Source organism: Pongo abelii, chromosome 2, assembly GCF_028885655.2.
Source record: "Pongo abelii isolate AG06213 chromosome 2, NHGRI_mPonAbe1-v2.0_pri, whole genome shotgun sequence".
Lineage (NCBI taxonomy): Eukaryota > Metazoa > Chordata > Mammalia > Primates > Hominidae > Pongo > Pongo abelii.
Window position 1 is genome coordinate 105,324,385 of NC_085928.1, and position 15,347 is coordinate 105,339,731.

Sequence of the window (15,347 nt, forward strand, 5' to 3'; positions counted from 1 at the left end):
AGGTGTGGACACCACAAGTGTGGAGCTGGCTGTCAGTGCCCCTTCCGCAAGGTGGGGGCAGTAGGCATTGCTCTTCTGCTGGATCAGATCCAGGGTGCTCTCCCTGTACCAGATGTCATGGGCCAGAAGCTGCCCAAAGCTGAAGGCATCCTCCATCAGGCAGAGTGAACCAGGTGAAGGGCCAGGAGGCTGGAGGTGGAAGTCAGAGGGTGGGCAGAAAAGGGATGCCTAACTGAACACCTGTGTTCTTCAAGGAGGGTACAACCTGGGCCCAGCACCAAGCACTGGATGTTCAGGGGGTGCTGGCTGAGGGGGGAATGGAACTTATGCAGGGGCCGCAGAGCAAGGGCTACAGGAAGTGAAGTTGGCACTTGAAGGCCTGGAGGGCACTGTACAGGAGGTGATACCCTACTTGTACCCTCAGCTCCTTTACATCCCTTGTTCAATGACTGCTGTGATTTCCATTCTCCCTGAGATCCTTGACTCACTATGATACCACAGTGCTACCAAGTACCCTGACCATGATAACACTCAGCCTAGTTGCTACTGTGCTGTGTCCTCTCTGTGACCCCTAACCTTTGCCCCAGGTAGCAGGGCGCCTGGCCCAGATGGCACTGGCAGTTGAGGTGACCCCAGTCCCAGGGCGTCTGTCCAGTGCAGCTAAGGTGCTCAGGGCATGTTTTGTCCTGAGTCAGCAGCAGGCCCAGGAGGCAGAAGAATGGGCAGCATGAGTCGTAGGCAGGGATGAGGGCCTGGGCAAGATGAAATGGGGAAGAGTGGGCACTGGGGTCTCAGGGACCCCTCTGGAACGGTGGAAAGTGGGGTTTGGGCTGGGGCTGGGCTACACTGGACTGAGGCGGGATCTCAGTTCTAAATTCTCCTTTTCTCCAAGAACCTTAGGCAGTAATATATTTGAGGCAATATATTCTGGGTGGGGTGGGGATTCAGGTCCAGCCCTGCCCTAGGAGTTGCAGGTGGCCCCTTTGGCTGTGGCCGAGCTGCAGGAGGACACATATGGCCTGGTAGCCACTGTGCAGGATGCAAAAGAATGGGTGCAGCAGGCTTGAGCTGAGGCCCAGGAGCTCCTGAAGAAGGCATAAAGCAGCTTCAGCTGCCTACATGGTGCGTGGCTGGCCTGCGGTAGGGCAGGCACAGGGAACGGTTTAGGGTCAGATGGAAAGGTCAGGGCCAGAACAGGGATGTTGTGGAAGGATTAAGGCTGGGTCCAGATCAGATCTTGACTCATGTAGGGATCAGGGCTAGGGTCAAGGTTTAGACCAGGGATCAAGTGTTGATTAGGTTCAGGGTTTATTTAAGGTTAGGGCTGGGTCAGGGTCAGGGCTGTGATAGAGACTGGGGCCAGGATCAGAGGTTAGAGCCAGGGGTCAGAGCCTGGCTCAGATGACCTGACCCCAGGGTTGGAGTGCCGCCTGACACAGAATGCACAGTCACTGGGCAAGCAGGCAGCCACCCTGCAGGCCCTGGAGCAGCAGGCAGCTGAGCTGCTTGGGTACATGATGTGCTTTGCCACCAATAAGTATGCCACCTGCTAATTACTGTCTATGGAAGCCATTAAGAAGGACTGTGGGATCACCTGGGTAACTCAAAGTGGCCCTAGAGTGATCCAGGAATCTCCTGGCCTTGGGAGACCAAAGATCCTACTGAGTGCCCACTGACCCTGAGTGACCCCCCCATGTGGCCCCACGATGTCCCCCAGTGCCCCTCTGACCTTGAGAAAGCAGACAGATCATGTAACTCCCTGAGGCCATCTAGTGTTCCAGACCCTGATACACCTTTATCTCTGAGTGATCTAAAACTGTGAGACTACAGTGCTGGCATTCTCCACTCAAAATAAATAGGGCCTGGCACTATTTACTGGCTCATGCCTGTAATCCCAGCGCTTTCGGAGGCAGAGGCAGGAGGATCACCTGAGGTCAGGAGTTCGAGACCAGCCTAGCCAACATGGTGAAACCCCATGTCTACTAAAAATAGAAACATTAGCTGGGCGTGGTGGTGGGCGCCTGTAATCCTAGCTACTTGGGAAGCTGAGGCAGGAGAATCGCTTGAACCTGGGAGGCAGAGGTTGCAATGAGCGGAGATCTCGCCACTGCACTCCAGCCTGGGCGACAGAGCGACACTCCGTCTCAAAAAAAAAAAAAAAAAAAAAAATTAAAATTCTCAGTAATTTCTAGTATCCCTGATCCCCCAGGTTGACTACATGATCCTCAGGGTGACTGGAGACCTCTACTCCGGATATCCAGAATAACTCCCAGCGATGCCTAAAGTCCAACGGATTGACTGACCCCCACCCAACCCCCACCCCCGCCGCCCCCATGCTCCTTTGTGAAGTGGGGTGATTCCCCTGAGGAACTATCATCAGCTTTCTTCCCTGGATGGCAGCTCAGGGCACTCCCTGCCGGGACTGCGGAGGCGGCAGGCCAGACCCAGCCCTAAAGACCGGCGGACCCCATGTTTCCCCCAACTTCCCGTTCCCAGGGCCCTGGGTGGGGCGCGCCCCATGTCCCCCACCCACTTTCCTCCTTCTCTCCCCCTCCGGGCCGCCGCGCACATTCCAACCACAGGCTCCTGCGATCCCGGCAGGCCAAAAAGTCTGGAGCGGATAAATAGCCACAAGATCCGGAGTCGCTCGCCGTAGCTCTGGTCCAGTGTCCACCACCCAGAGCCTATTTCCATACAGGGAAACCCGCAGCACTTCTTGTGCCTAATTACCGTAGTGACTAGTGGGGGAGGCAGTGACCCCCCTGGAGCTGTGCTTCTGGCTGGGTGTGCACTTTCCCCATCTCTCCCCCAGCCCCATCCTGTCCAGTCCCTAGGACTACCCGAGAGCCCCCCACAGCCCTGAATAGGGGAATTTGTTGCTCCTGCTTGTGCCCTCCAGACTCTCTGTTGATGCTGGAGCCCTGGGATCAAACGGCTGAGTTGATGGTAATTTCCACGGCGCCCATGACGCTGAGGGGAAAAGGCTACAGTCTCCTTGGTCCAGAGTTGGAGATCCCGAAGATCTCTCTCATTTGCTCCTGCCATGCCCCCAACTTCGTGAGCCCTCTTCCAAGGATAGTTTAAAGCACCAAACCCCTTACCTTCCCCTGGCCCTCGTATAGGTGTGGGCTTGGGGGCACAATAAAGATTTGTGGGTGAAGTGGTCTGTCTCTGGTTCCTGGGGCGAAGGCAGTTTCCGGAGGGAAGGGGTAGGGTTGGGGTGGGGGCGCTCTCCGCCCGGTGTTGCGCTCCTGCCCAGAATCCGCTCCGGCCTTTCCTTCCTGCCGCGATTCCCAACTTTGCTCAAAGTCGCTAGACTCTAAGCTGTTGGAGGGACCGCTGGACAGACCCGGGAACTGACAGAGGGCCCGGAGGGAAACAGGCCAAAGACCCACAGGCAGAGTTGACACGGAATCCCAAAGCAAGGAGGAGGGCTCGGGCCCGAGACCGTTCACCTCCCCTTATCCCTGTTCTCCTCTTCAGGATGGAGCTGACCTCAAGGGAAGGAGGGAGGGGACAGCCTCTGCCCTGGGAACTTCGACTGGGCCTACTGCTAAGCGGTGAGAGGGCCTGGTGGGGGTTGGGGGTTGTGGAATGTGATGGTAGGTCCTGGTAGTTGCCCTTGGGGCACATGAGGTGGGGCCACCAGATAGGAACTCAGCAGAACTGACTGAACTACTGTCCCCAGTGCTGGCTGCCACACTGGCACAGGCCCCTGCCCCGGATGTGCCTGGCTGTTCCAGGGGAAGCTGCTACCCCGCCACGGGCGACCTGCTGGTGGGCCGAGCTGACAGACTGACTGCCTCATCCACCTGTGGCCTGAATGGCCCCCAGCCCTATTGCATCGTCAGTCACCTGCAGGTGTGGCTGGGGACAGGGTGCCACGCCGAGTCAGGGTGGGGCTGGCACTGCCTGAGGCACTGATTCTAATCCCCATCCAACCCAGGACGAAAAGAAGTGCTTCCTTTGTGACTCCCGGCGCCCCTTCTCTGCTAGAGACAACCCACACAGCCATCGCATCCAGAATGTAGTCACCAGCTTTGCACCACAGCGGCGGGCAGCCTGGTGGCAGTCAGAGAATGGTGAGGCCATGGGTGGGGCAAAAGTGAGCAGGGCTGCCCACCAGTAGCTTTGAGTCCTTGACTTCCGACTCCTGTCCCAGGTATCCCTGCGGTCACCATCCAGCTGGACCTGGAGGCTGAGTTTCATTTCACACACCTCATTATGACCTTCAAGGTGCCTGCATATCTGGGAGCCTACCCGAATCACCCTGCTTGGGTCTCCATTGCCCTTGGACAGAGCCTCAGCTCTTTAACCCAGCCTCCTTGAGCATGAATGCAGGAGGCTCCTTCATCCCTTCACACCTTCCATTTGCCTCCAGGCCTTTGCACATGCTCTTCTGCCTTTCCGATCCCAGGCTGGGTCAGGCGTTGTCTCCCTGAGCCCCATGAACCCTGAGTCTCCCCATTAGAGGTGGCTACCCTCGCTGGTCATTATCTGGCTTCCACCAGTCACCCCCACTCTCCGTGAGCTATTTGAGGGCAGTCTTGGGCTGAGCAGGGCTCTTGATGGCTCTGGGTTGGGCTTGGGTCCTGGTGCCTGCTGATCAGCTATGCCCCCCTACCCAGACATTTCGCCCTGCTGCCATGCTGGTGGAACGCTCAGCAGACTTTGGCCGCACCTGGCATGTGTACCGATATTTCTCCTATGACTGTGGGGCTGACTTCCCAGGAGTCCCACTAGCCCCCCCACGGCACTGGGATGATGTAGTCTGTGAGTCCCGCTACTCAGAGATTGAGCCATCCACTGAAGGCGAGGTGAGGACTGGCATCTGGGCTGGGGGGCTGGAAGCTGGGGATGATGGGCCTGAGGCAAGGTCCAGTGTCACTATGAACTCCCTGCCTCTCCAGGTCATCTATCGTGTGCTGGACCCTGCCATCCCTGTCCCAGACCCCTACAGCTCACGGATTCAGAGTGAGTGCTCCGCCTTTGAGTCTGGCACAGTCCGTGTCCGGCTAGGGACTATTTGGGGCCTCAGTAACTATTTTGGGTGATTCCTAGGACAGATGCCAAGCCCAGTTTAGCTCGGGTGGCAGTGTACAGGAGGTCTTTCAAGGTGACCTTGGCAGCTGAGCCCCTGGGTGGGCATGGGGCAGCAAAGGCCTGCCTGGTCAGTTGGCCCCCCCTTCCCCCACCTCAGACCTGTTGAAGATCACCAACCTACGGGTGAACCTGACTCGTCTACACACGTTGGGAGACAACCTACTCGACCCACGGAGGGAGATCCGAGAGAAGTACTACTATGCCCTCTATGAGCTGGTTGTACGTGGCAACTGCTTCTGCTACGGACACGCCTCAGAGTGTGCACCCGCCCCAGGGGCACCAGCCCATGCCGAGGGCATGGTGAGGGGCTTCAGACGGTTGGGATAGGGCTAGGGGCAGGGGCGGACACGGCTGAGCAGTGCTGACAACCTGCCTGCCAACCTCTATAGGTTCACGGAGCTTGCATCTGCAAACACAACACACGTGGCCTCAACTGTGAGCAGTGTCAGGATTTCTATCATGACCTGCCCTGGCATCCAGCTGAGGACGGCTATAGTCATGCCTGTAGGAGTGAGTGAGATCTTGGCCTCCATAGCTCCAGCACTCTGCAGCCTGGCTGTGCCCTGGGTAGAACCTAGAGCTGGTTGGTCAAGCCCCTAAAACCCAGGCTGCATCCAAAGAGTATGCAGGCCTTGATGCCCCTTGGGACCCCCTCAATCCTCCTCTGCAGTCTGCTCTGGGTAGGGAACCAGTATGATGCTGAGGCCTTGGAGTCCCTGAGCCCCTACCCACAGATTCTGGCCTGTGATAGGGATCTAAGCTGGCCTACTTCTTACCCTTGTGACCTGGTTCCTCAAGTGGCCTTTGCCCTGCCCTTCCTCCCCTGCCAGAGTGTGAGTGCCATGGGCACACCCACAGCTGCCACTTCGACATGGCCGTATACCTGGCATCTGGCAACGTGAGTGGAGGTGTGTGTGATGGATGTCAGCATAACACAGCTGGGCGCCACTGTGAGCTCTGTCGGCCCTTCTTCTACCGTGACCCAACCAAGGACCTGCGGGATCCGGCTGTGTGCCGCTGTGAGGCTGGGATTGGGCAGGGGGAGAGAAAGCTGAGCCTGGGGCAGGAACTAGAGAGCTGAACTGCTGTCTAAATTGCAGGAAATTGGGGTTAGGGGCTTGGGATAGAGCTAGACCAGGGATCCAGGGTGGGATCCCTTAGGCTTAGGAGAGGACTGGCAGTGAGCTAGTTGAGATAGGGTGAGTGACCCTGTATCTCTTTTTGCCATCAGCCTGTGATTGTGACCCCATGGGTTCTCAAGACGGTGGTCGCTGTGATTCCCATGATGACCCTGCACTGGGACTGGTCTCCGGCCAGTGTCGCTGCAAAGAACATGTGGTGGGCACTCGCTGCCAGCAATGCCGTGATGGCTTCTTTGGGCTTAGCATCAGTGACCCTCTGGGCTGCCGGCGTATGTGTCTCCTGCCCTAACTTCTATGCTGACCTTTAACCCTTGTCCTCTTACTCCTGACTCAGCCGAACATGAGCACTGCCACAGTTTCCCAAAGTGCTGATGGTTCTCCTTCCCTGCAGGATGTCAATGTAATGCACGGGGCACAGTGCCTGGGAGCACTCCTTGTGACCCCAGCAGTGGATCCTGTTACTGCAAACGTCTAGTGACTGGACGTGGATGTGACCGCTGCCTGGTGCGACTGGAGGGGGCTGGAGTTCTAGGGGCATGATTTGTCCTTAGAGCACAGGGCTGGGTGTCATATCTATGCCAGTGGGTGGGTGCTGAGAGCTTAGGATCCAGTCCTGGCTGAGAAGTCTCAGGTCTGGGAGGCCAAGGGTGTGGGCCAGTGGTCTGGGGGGCATGTTTTCACTGAGGGGTGATTGAGGCTAAGACGTGTGGTTGGGATTTCCTGCTGGGTGGTGAGGGGGTCTGGAGGTCTGTTTCTGGCCCCCAGCAACTCCTTTCGTGCAGCCTGGCCACTGGGGCCTGAGCCACGACCTGCTTGGCTGCCGCCCCTGTGACTGCGACGTGGGTGGTGCCTTGGATCCCCAGTAAGTGTTATAAAGGGGGCCTGGGAAGGGATGGGGAAAGATCCTGAGCAGAAGAGGAGGTCCTTCTTGAGTAACCACAGAGTTCCCTACAGGTGTGATGAGGCCACAGGTCAATGCCACTGCCGCCAGCACATGGTTGGGCGACGCTGTGAGCAGGTGCAACCTGGCTACTTCCGGCCCTTCCTGGACCACCTAATTTGGGAGGCTGAGGACACCCGAGGGCAGGTGTGGGGCCTTCCCCTAAGCAGAGGGCTGGATGTGGGTGGACACATCTATGACTGGAGAGGTGGGGTTATGGGCAGTACCTTGTTGGGGGGATAGGGGTAATATCTAGCTTTGGCAGGAGAAATGGGGTTTGGGGCTGGCTGTGGCAGAAGAGGCAAAGACTCACCTGAGCCTCCATCCCTGGCTGCATTATCTCCCAGGTGCTCGATGTGGTGGAGCGCCTGGTGACCCCTGGGGAAACTCCATCCTGGACTGGCTCAGGCTTTGTGCGGCTACAGGAAGGTCAGACCCTGGAGTTCCTGGTGGCCTCTGTGCCGAAGGCCATGGACTATGACCTGCTGCTGCGCTTAGAGCCCCAGGTTAGACCCTGTTATCTAATGTGGAGCTGAGCCTCTGGATGTGGGAGCCTCTCCTCCATCATCCTGTTTTCCCAGGTCCCTGAGCAATGGGCAGAGTTGGAACTGATTGTGCAGCGTCCAGGGCCTGTGCCTGCCCACAGCCTGTGTGGGCATTTGGTGGCCAAGGATGACCGCATCCAAGGGACTCTGCAACCACACGCCAGGTGAGGGCACTGGTGGTAGCACTCACAATGGCAGGGGGTTGTGGGGCCAGCCCTAAGCTCCTTGCAGGGCACCTGGAAGACCCCACAGCTCATTCATCTGTTCCTTCTTTCAAATACCTCCAGAATGCTGGTTGCCAGGCCCTGCTGGGCATGGCTCTGTTCACAGAAAGGAAGTAGACAGATCAAGGCCTGCTCTCTCAGGTGTCTAAGGCCCAGAGGCCAAGGGAGGAATTAATGGGAAATCACCTGGTGTCACTATCAGGAGGGTCCACAGTGGTGGTGGTAGAGGGTGGTAGTGGTGGGGCTGTGGCATCAGAGCACTCTGAGCAGGGATGTGCCTGGTCTGATTAATGTTTTATTACATTTTGGGTAGTATTTGTTTCATGTTTCATGTTTCTTTTTCTTTTTTTTTGAGACAGAGTCTCACTCTGTCACCAGGCTGGAGTGCAGTGGTGCGATCTCGGCTCACTGCAATCTCCACCTCCCGGGTTCAAGCAATTCTCATGCATCAGCATCCCGAGTAGCTGGGACTACAGGTGCACGCCACCACGCCCAGCTAGTTTTTTTTATTTTTAGTAGAGATGGGGTTTTACCATGTTGGCCAGGATGGCCTCGATCTCCTGACCTTGTGATCTGCCCGCCTCGGCCTCCCAAAATGTTGGGATTACAGGTGTGAGCCACCGCGCCCAGCCCTGTTTCATTGTTTCATGTTTTGTTTGTTTGTTTTTGAGACGGAGTCTTGATCTGTCACCCAGGCTGGAGTGCACTGGCGCGATCTCGGCTCACTGCAAGCTCCACCTCCCAGGTTCACGCCATTGTCCTGCCTCAGCCTCCCAAGTAGCTGGGACCACAGGCACCCACCACCACGCCCAGCTAATTTTTTGTATTTTTAGTAGAGATGGGGTTTCACTGTGTTAGCCAGGATGGTCTCGATCTCCTGACCTCGTGATCCGCCTTTCTCGGCCTCCCAAAGTGCTGGGATTACAGGCGTGAGCCACTGCACTTGGCCTATTGCTTTTAGTTTTTGACCACGTAAATATTCAAACAGAAGGAAAGAGAATAACATATTGAACCTGGCTGTGCCCATTATAGACATTTTGCCAACTGTGACTTGTGTTTAGAAAAAAAATTCCTCTAGACCAGGCATGGTGGTTCATGCCTGTAATCCTAGCACTTTGGGACACTGAGGCAGGAGGATCACTTGAGCCCAGGAATTCAAGACCAGCCTAGGCAACATGGCGAGACCCTGTCTCTACAAAAAATAAAATAATTAGCTAAGCATGGTGGCATGTGCTTGTGGTTCCAGCTGCTTGGGAGGCTGAGGTGGGAGGATATCTTGAACCCAGGAGGTCAAGGCTGCAGTGAGCCAAGGTCGTGCCCCTGCACTCCATTCCATCCTGGGCAACAGAGACCGCATCTCAAATAAACAAATAAATAAATAAATCAGAAAAGAAAAAGAAAAAAGATGAGGGATTGAAGAACAATTTTTGGGATGGGATAAAAGAACCCAAGTATGAGTTTGCAGCACAATGGCAAAGGAAAGCCTTGGAGACACAGAGAGAGGGGGCAACGTAGTGTTGATGAAGAGGAGCAGCCGTTGTAGGTTGTAGGTTGGGGTCAGAGGAAGCGTGAGGTGGTTGTTGAGGAGAATTGGCAAGTTCTTGGGGTTTCCAGGCTTTATGAGTATTTCCAGTGAGTCTGCACAGGTGGATGTATGATTCCAGAGGGCCACCTTTATGAGACTATTCTGTGCAGATTCTTTGTTGGGCTGCCCAGCTGTTTGTTGGCCTAGCACAGCCCAGCGCAACCCAGCCGTAGTCTCTGCTTTGGCCGATGGCCTGGTTGCTGGGAGTAGGATGGGAGAGGCCCAGATGATTTGTACAGGGCCCCTAGATGACCCACTGCACCTGTCCCCACTCGCCCCCAGGTACATGATGTTTCCTAATCCTGTCTGCCTTGAGCCTGGTATCTCCTACAAGCTGCATCTGAAGCTGGTACGGACAGGGGGAAGTGCCCAGCCTGAGACTCCCTACTCTGGACCTGGCCTGCTCATTGACTCGGTGAATAATCTCCTCTTGCCCACACCAACCAAGATGGCAGGGCCTGTGGTGTGCGACTTGAGGGATAGCAGAGGTCTGTGGCAGAAGAGGCAGGCCCATGGTGGTGCCAGGGTGGGCAGGCTTGTGGCAGTGCTAAGGCAAGTGCTCTGGCAATGCCTACGTGGTCCCAGGTCTGAACTGTGATCTTCTTTGCTCACTCCTTCAGCTGGTGCTGCTGCCCCATGTCCTGGTGCTAGAGATGTTTAGTGGGGGTGATGCTGCTGCCCTGGAGCGCCGGGCCACCTTTGAACGCTACCAATGCCATGAGGAGGGTCTGGTGCCCAGCAAGACTTCTCCCTCTGAGGCCTGCGCGCCCCTCCTCATCAGCCTGTCCACCCTTATCTACAATGGTGCCCTGCGTGAGTGTCTGTGATGTGGGTTGATGGGGCAGAGGTGGGGACCCAGCCTGACTTGGCCCAACCCTCCTCCCCACAGCATGTCAGTGCAACCCTCAAGGTTCACTGAGTTCTGAGTGCAACCCTCATGGTGGTCAGTGCCTGTGCAAGCCTGGAGTGGTTGGGCGCTGCTGTGACCTCTGTGCCTCTGGCTACTATGGCTTTGGCCCCACAGGCTGTCAAGGTACTCTTCTGCCCCTTGTTCCCTCCTATGCTTCTCTCTCCTTCCCATTACTGTTCTCTCTCCTCCTTTTGGACCTGCTGCTGCTTTCCTCAAACTAAGTCTTGGACCCTCTACTCTCAACCTGGGTCAGTTGTAGTTCTCTTCCATTTCCTGACCTTCCCACCTAGACCCCCACTACCCACACTCCCCTCAGACCCTCCCCCACCCACACTCCCCTCAGACCCCCTCCCCTGGCTCTGGCTCAGCTCTGCCTTGCTCCTAGCCTGCCAGTGCAGCCATGAGGGGGCACTCAGCAGTCTCTGTGAAAAGACCAGTGGGCAATGTCCCTGTCGAACTGGTGCCTTTGGGCTTCGCTGTGACCGCTGCCAGCGTGGCCAGTGGGGATTCCCTAGCTGCCGGCCATGTGTCTGCAATGGGCATGCAGATGAGTGCAACACCCACACAGGCGCTTGCCTGGGCTGCCGTGATCACACAGGGGGTGAGCACTGTGAAAGGTGAGCCTGGAGCAGCTATGAGTGGGTTGGTTGGTGGGCAGTCTTCCCGGGGATGACCTTTTCTTCTTCCTCCTCCCTGCAGGTGCATTGCTGGTTTCCATGGGGACCCACGGCTGCCATATGGGGGCCAGTGCCGGCCCTGTCCCTGTCCTGAAGGCCCTGGGAGCCAACGGCACTTTGCTACTTCTTGCCACCGGGATGAATATTCCCAGCAGATTGTGTGCCACTGCCGGGCAGGCTACACGGGTGAGTGGATGGGGGCAGGCATGGGATCAGGGTGAGTTGACTGGGCTGAGCACTCACAGCTTCCTCTTGACCGTGGGCAGGGCTGCGATGTGAAGCTTGTGCCCCTGGGCACTTTGGGGACCCATCAAGGCCAGGTGGCCGGTGCCAACTGTGTGAGTGCAGTGGGAACATTGACCCAATGGATCCTGATGCCTGTGACCCCCACACGGGGCAATGCCTGCGCTGTTTACACCACACAGAGGGTCCACACTGTGCCCACTGCAAGCCTGGCTTCCATGGGCAGGCTGCCCGACAGAGCTGTCACCGTGAGTATGAGTGTGGGAGGGCATGGCTGAATTGGGGTTCTGCTTCTTGGCCTCCTCTTGACTACTGTGCTCATCTTGGTTGGCACAGGCTGCACATGCAATCTGCTGGGCACAAATCCCCAGCAGTGCCCATCTCCTGACCAGTGCCACTGTGATCCAAGCAGTGGGCAGTGCCCATGCCTCCCCAATGTCCAGGGCCCTAGCTGTGACCGCTGTGCCCCCAACTTCTGGAACCTCACCAGCGGCCATGGTTGCCAGCCTTGTGCCTGCCACCCAAGCCGGGCCAGAGGCCCCACCTGCAATGAGGTATGGGACCCTCCTGCAGATCCCTGGTTAGATGGGGCCAGGTGTCTGTCTTATCTCCAGGGCTCAGCCTCTGATAGAGGCTCTGACCCTGCCTTGTTCCCACCCCAGTTCACAGGGCAGTGCCACTGCCGTGCAGGCTTTGGAGGGCGGACTTGTTCTGAGTGCCAAGAGCTCCACTGGGGAGACCCTGGGTTGCAGTGCCGTGGTGAGGGAGCCAGCGGGGCCAGGGTGGATGAAGGACTTCCCAGAATGCCCCACAGTGGCCCTAACTCTGTGCTCTGCTCTTTCTTGCAGCCTGTGATTGTGACTCTCGTGGAATAGATACACCTCAGTGTCACCGCTCCACAGGCCACTGCAGCTGCCGCCCAGGGGTGTCTGGTGTGCGCTGTGACCAGTGTGCCCGTGGCTTCTCAGGAATCTTTCCTGCCTGCCATCCCTGCCATGCATGCTTCGGGGATTGGGACCGAGTGGTGCAGGACTTGGCTGCCCGTACACGGCGCCTAGAGCAGCGGGCGCAGGAGTTGCAGCAGACGGGTGTGCTGGGTGCCTTTGAGAGCAGCTTCTGGCATATGCAGGAGAAGCTGGGCATTGTGCAGGGCATCGTAGGTGCCCGCAACACCTCAGCCGCCTCCACCGCACAGCTTGTGGAGGCCACAGAGGAGCTGCGGTGCGGAAGGGCCTAAGAATACATGGTGGGATGGGGCAGAGGCCCAGTGGACCAGGGCTGACGCCTCTCTAAACAGCCCCCTCTCCATCATCGCAGGCGTGAAATTGGGGAGGCCACTGAGCACCTGACTCAGCTCGAGGCAGAGCTGACAGATGTGCAAGATGAGAACTTCAATGCCAACCATGCACTAAGCGGTCTGGAGCGAGACAGGATTGCACTTAATCTCACACTGCGGCAGCTCCACCAGCATCTTGACTTGCTCAAACATTCAAACTTCCTGGGTGAGTTGTTAGCCAACTAGGCAGGTGGACCAGGGTCAGTCTTCGGCTGACTGTCTGCCTCTGCCCAATTTAGGTGCCTATGACAGCATCCGGCATGCCCATAGGCAGTCTGCAGAGGCAGAACGTCGTGCCAATACCTCAGCCCTGGCAGTACCTAGCCCTGTGAGCAATTCGGCAAGTGCTCGGCATCGGACAGAGGCACTGATGGATGCTCAGAAGGAGGACTTCAACAGCAAACACATGGCCAACCAGCGGGCACTCGGCAAGCTCTCTGCCCATACCCACACCCTAAGCCTAACAGACATAAATGAGCTGGTGAGGTTCAAGTGTTGGGTGGGGCAGGTGGGTGTAGATGTTCCTCTCACATGGCCCTGACTTGTTCTGTGCCTGGCAGGTGTGTGGGGCACCAGGGGATGCACCCTGTGCTACAAGCCCTTGTGGGGGTGCCAGCTGTCGAGATGAGGATGGGCAGCCCCGCTGTGGGGGCCTCAGCTGCAATGGGGCAGCGGCTACAGCAGACCTAGCACTGGGCCGGGCCCGGCACACACAGGCAGAGCTGCAGCGGGCACTGGCAGAAGGTGGTAGCATCCTCAGCAGAGTGGCTGAGACTCGTCGGCAGGCAAGCGAGGCACAGCAGCGGGCCCAGGCAGCCCTGGACAAGGCTAATGCTTCCAGGGGACAGGTGGAACAGGCCAACCAGGAACTTCGAGAACTTATCCAGAGTGTGAAAGACTTCCTCAACCGTGAGCCTCCCACGTGTCCCAGGCCATGTGGTTGTTCCCTTTGGCAACTCCCCGTGTCTGGATCTCCCTTGGTTCATACTTGAGCCTCAGGGACTACACTGGATTAGTGTTTATGATCCCTTGACTGGCTCCTGAGTTATTGCCCATATGTGATCCCAGGTCCATGTTCTTGAGTCTGAGGCCCTTGTATAGTCCCTGTCCTTGTGATTATATCCTTACGCCTGGTAACAAACCCCTATCCCATGTACATGTCCTGAGTCCATACCCCAAAACTGTATCCTCATGCCCATGCTGGAGAATCTATGTTCTTAAGCTCTTGCTGTGTCCCTATAGAGGAGGGGGCTGATCCTGATAGCATTGAAATGGTGGCCACACGGGTGCTAGAGCTCTCCATCCCAGCTTCAGCTGAGCAGATCCAGCACCTGGCAAGTGCAATTGCAGAGCGAGTCCGGAGCCTGGCGGATGTGGACGCGATCCTGGCACGTACTGTAGGAGATGTGCGTCGTGCCGAGCAGCTACTGCAGGATGCACGGCGGGCAAGGTCTGACCCCATCCCTGGCCCCTATCCCTGACACCTGGTTTTGATACCTCCAGGTTCTGATTTCCCCTTCTCCCCAGGAGCCGGGCTGAGGATGAGAAACAGAAGGCAGAGACAGTACAGGAAGCACTGGAGGAGGCCCAGCGGGCACAGGGTGTTGCCCAGGGTGCCATCCGGGGGGCAGTGGCTGACACACAGGACACAGAGCAGACCCTGTACCAGGTGAGGTCTTCCTAGGACATCAGTGGGACAAGGTTATGGGCATGCACCGTAGATCTGTGTAACCTTTGACTCACCCATGGCAGGTACAGGAGAGGATGGCAGGTGCAGAGCAGGCACTGAGCTCTGCAGGTGAAAGGGCTCGGCAGTTGGATGCTCTCCTGGAGGCTCTGAAATTGAAACGGGCGGGAAATAGTCTGGCAGCCTCTACAGCAGAAGAAACAGCAGGCAGTGCCCAGGGTCGTGCCCAGGAGGCTGAGCAGGTGGGTTGAGGCAGAGCCAGCTGGAGAAAGTAGGGGTGGAAGATGGGCCTCCACTGAGCTACCACGCTAACCTAACCCTCTACATCTGCAGCTGCTACGGGGCCCTCTGGGTGATCAGTACCAGACGGTGAAGGCCCTGGCTGAGCGCAAGGCCCAGGGTGTGCTGGCTGCACAGGCAAGGGCAGAACAACTGCGGGATGAGGCTCGGGACCTGTTGCAAGCCGCTCAGGACAAGCTGCAGCGGCTACAGGGTAAGAAATGGGGCACCAGAGACACAGGACTGCGGGAAACCCCCCCTAAACTGACACCTGCCCTTCCTAGAATTGGAAGGCACCTATGAGGAAAATGAGCGGGCACTGGAGAGTAAGGCAGCCCAGCTGGACGGGTTGGAGGCCAGGATGCGCAGCGTGCTTCAAGCCATCAACTTGCAGGTGCAGATCTACAACACCTGCCAGTGACCCCTGCCCAAGGCCTATCCCAGTTCCTAGCACCGCCCCACATGCATGTCTGCCTATGCACTGAAGAGCTCTTGGCCCGGCAGGGCCCCCAATAAACCAGTGTGAACCCCCACTGTGTTGTCTGGACTCTGATTTGGGGCGGGCGGGGGAGTCTCCAGGGGAACCTCGAGGTTGCCCCCAGCAGGACCCAGGCACCGCTAAGCCACCCGAGCACCGCCTCCTTCCGCTCGGGCCCGCCCAGGAGCTGCCGGTCGC

At 57.4% G+C, this 15,347-nt stretch overlaps 1 protein-coding gene across 2 annotated transcripts; it reads left to right on the forward strand.

The window, feature by feature from the left end:
- The first annotated feature begins 3,283 nt into the window (after positions 1 to 3,283).
- LAMB2 (laminin subunit beta 2) lies at positions 3,284 to 15,204 on the forward strand. 2 transcript variants are annotated; one of them, XM_024245044.3, is made up of 33 exons: positions 3,284 to 3,397; positions 3,484 to 3,560; positions 3,689 to 3,861; positions 3,947 to 4,082; positions 4,163 to 4,236; positions 4,629 to 4,817; positions 4,911 to 4,974; positions 5,201 to 5,403; positions 5,493 to 5,613; positions 5,934 to 6,122; positions 6,335 to 6,514; positions 6,637 to 6,749; positions 7,028 to 7,107; positions 7,188 to 7,332; positions 7,533 to 7,691; positions 7,767 to 7,894; positions 9,822 to 9,954; positions 10,160 to 10,352; positions 10,429 to 10,572; positions 10,835 to 11,066; positions 11,149 to 11,312; positions 11,393 to 11,617; positions 11,706 to 11,923; positions 12,032 to 12,128; positions 12,218 to 12,590; positions 12,687 to 12,871; positions 12,945 to 13,186; positions 13,266 to 13,614; positions 13,948 to 14,155; positions 14,233 to 14,374; positions 14,458 to 14,634; positions 14,726 to 14,885; positions 14,956 to 15,204. In XM_024245044.3, the coding sequence occupies exons 2-33, from the start codon at positions 3,485 to 3,487 to the stop codon at positions 15,090 to 15,092; spliced, it is 5,409 nt and encodes a 1,802-aa protein (XP_024100812.3). In that variant the 5' UTR covers positions 3,284 to 3,397; position 3,484; the 3' UTR covers positions 15,093 to 15,204. The 2 variants fall into 2 exon arrangements, with proteins under 2 accessions (XP_024100812.3, XP_024100814.3); XM_024245046.3 differs by having other exon boundaries at positions 3,292 to 3,397; positions 7,200 to 7,332.
- Positions 15,205 to 15,347: the final 143 nt, after the last annotated feature.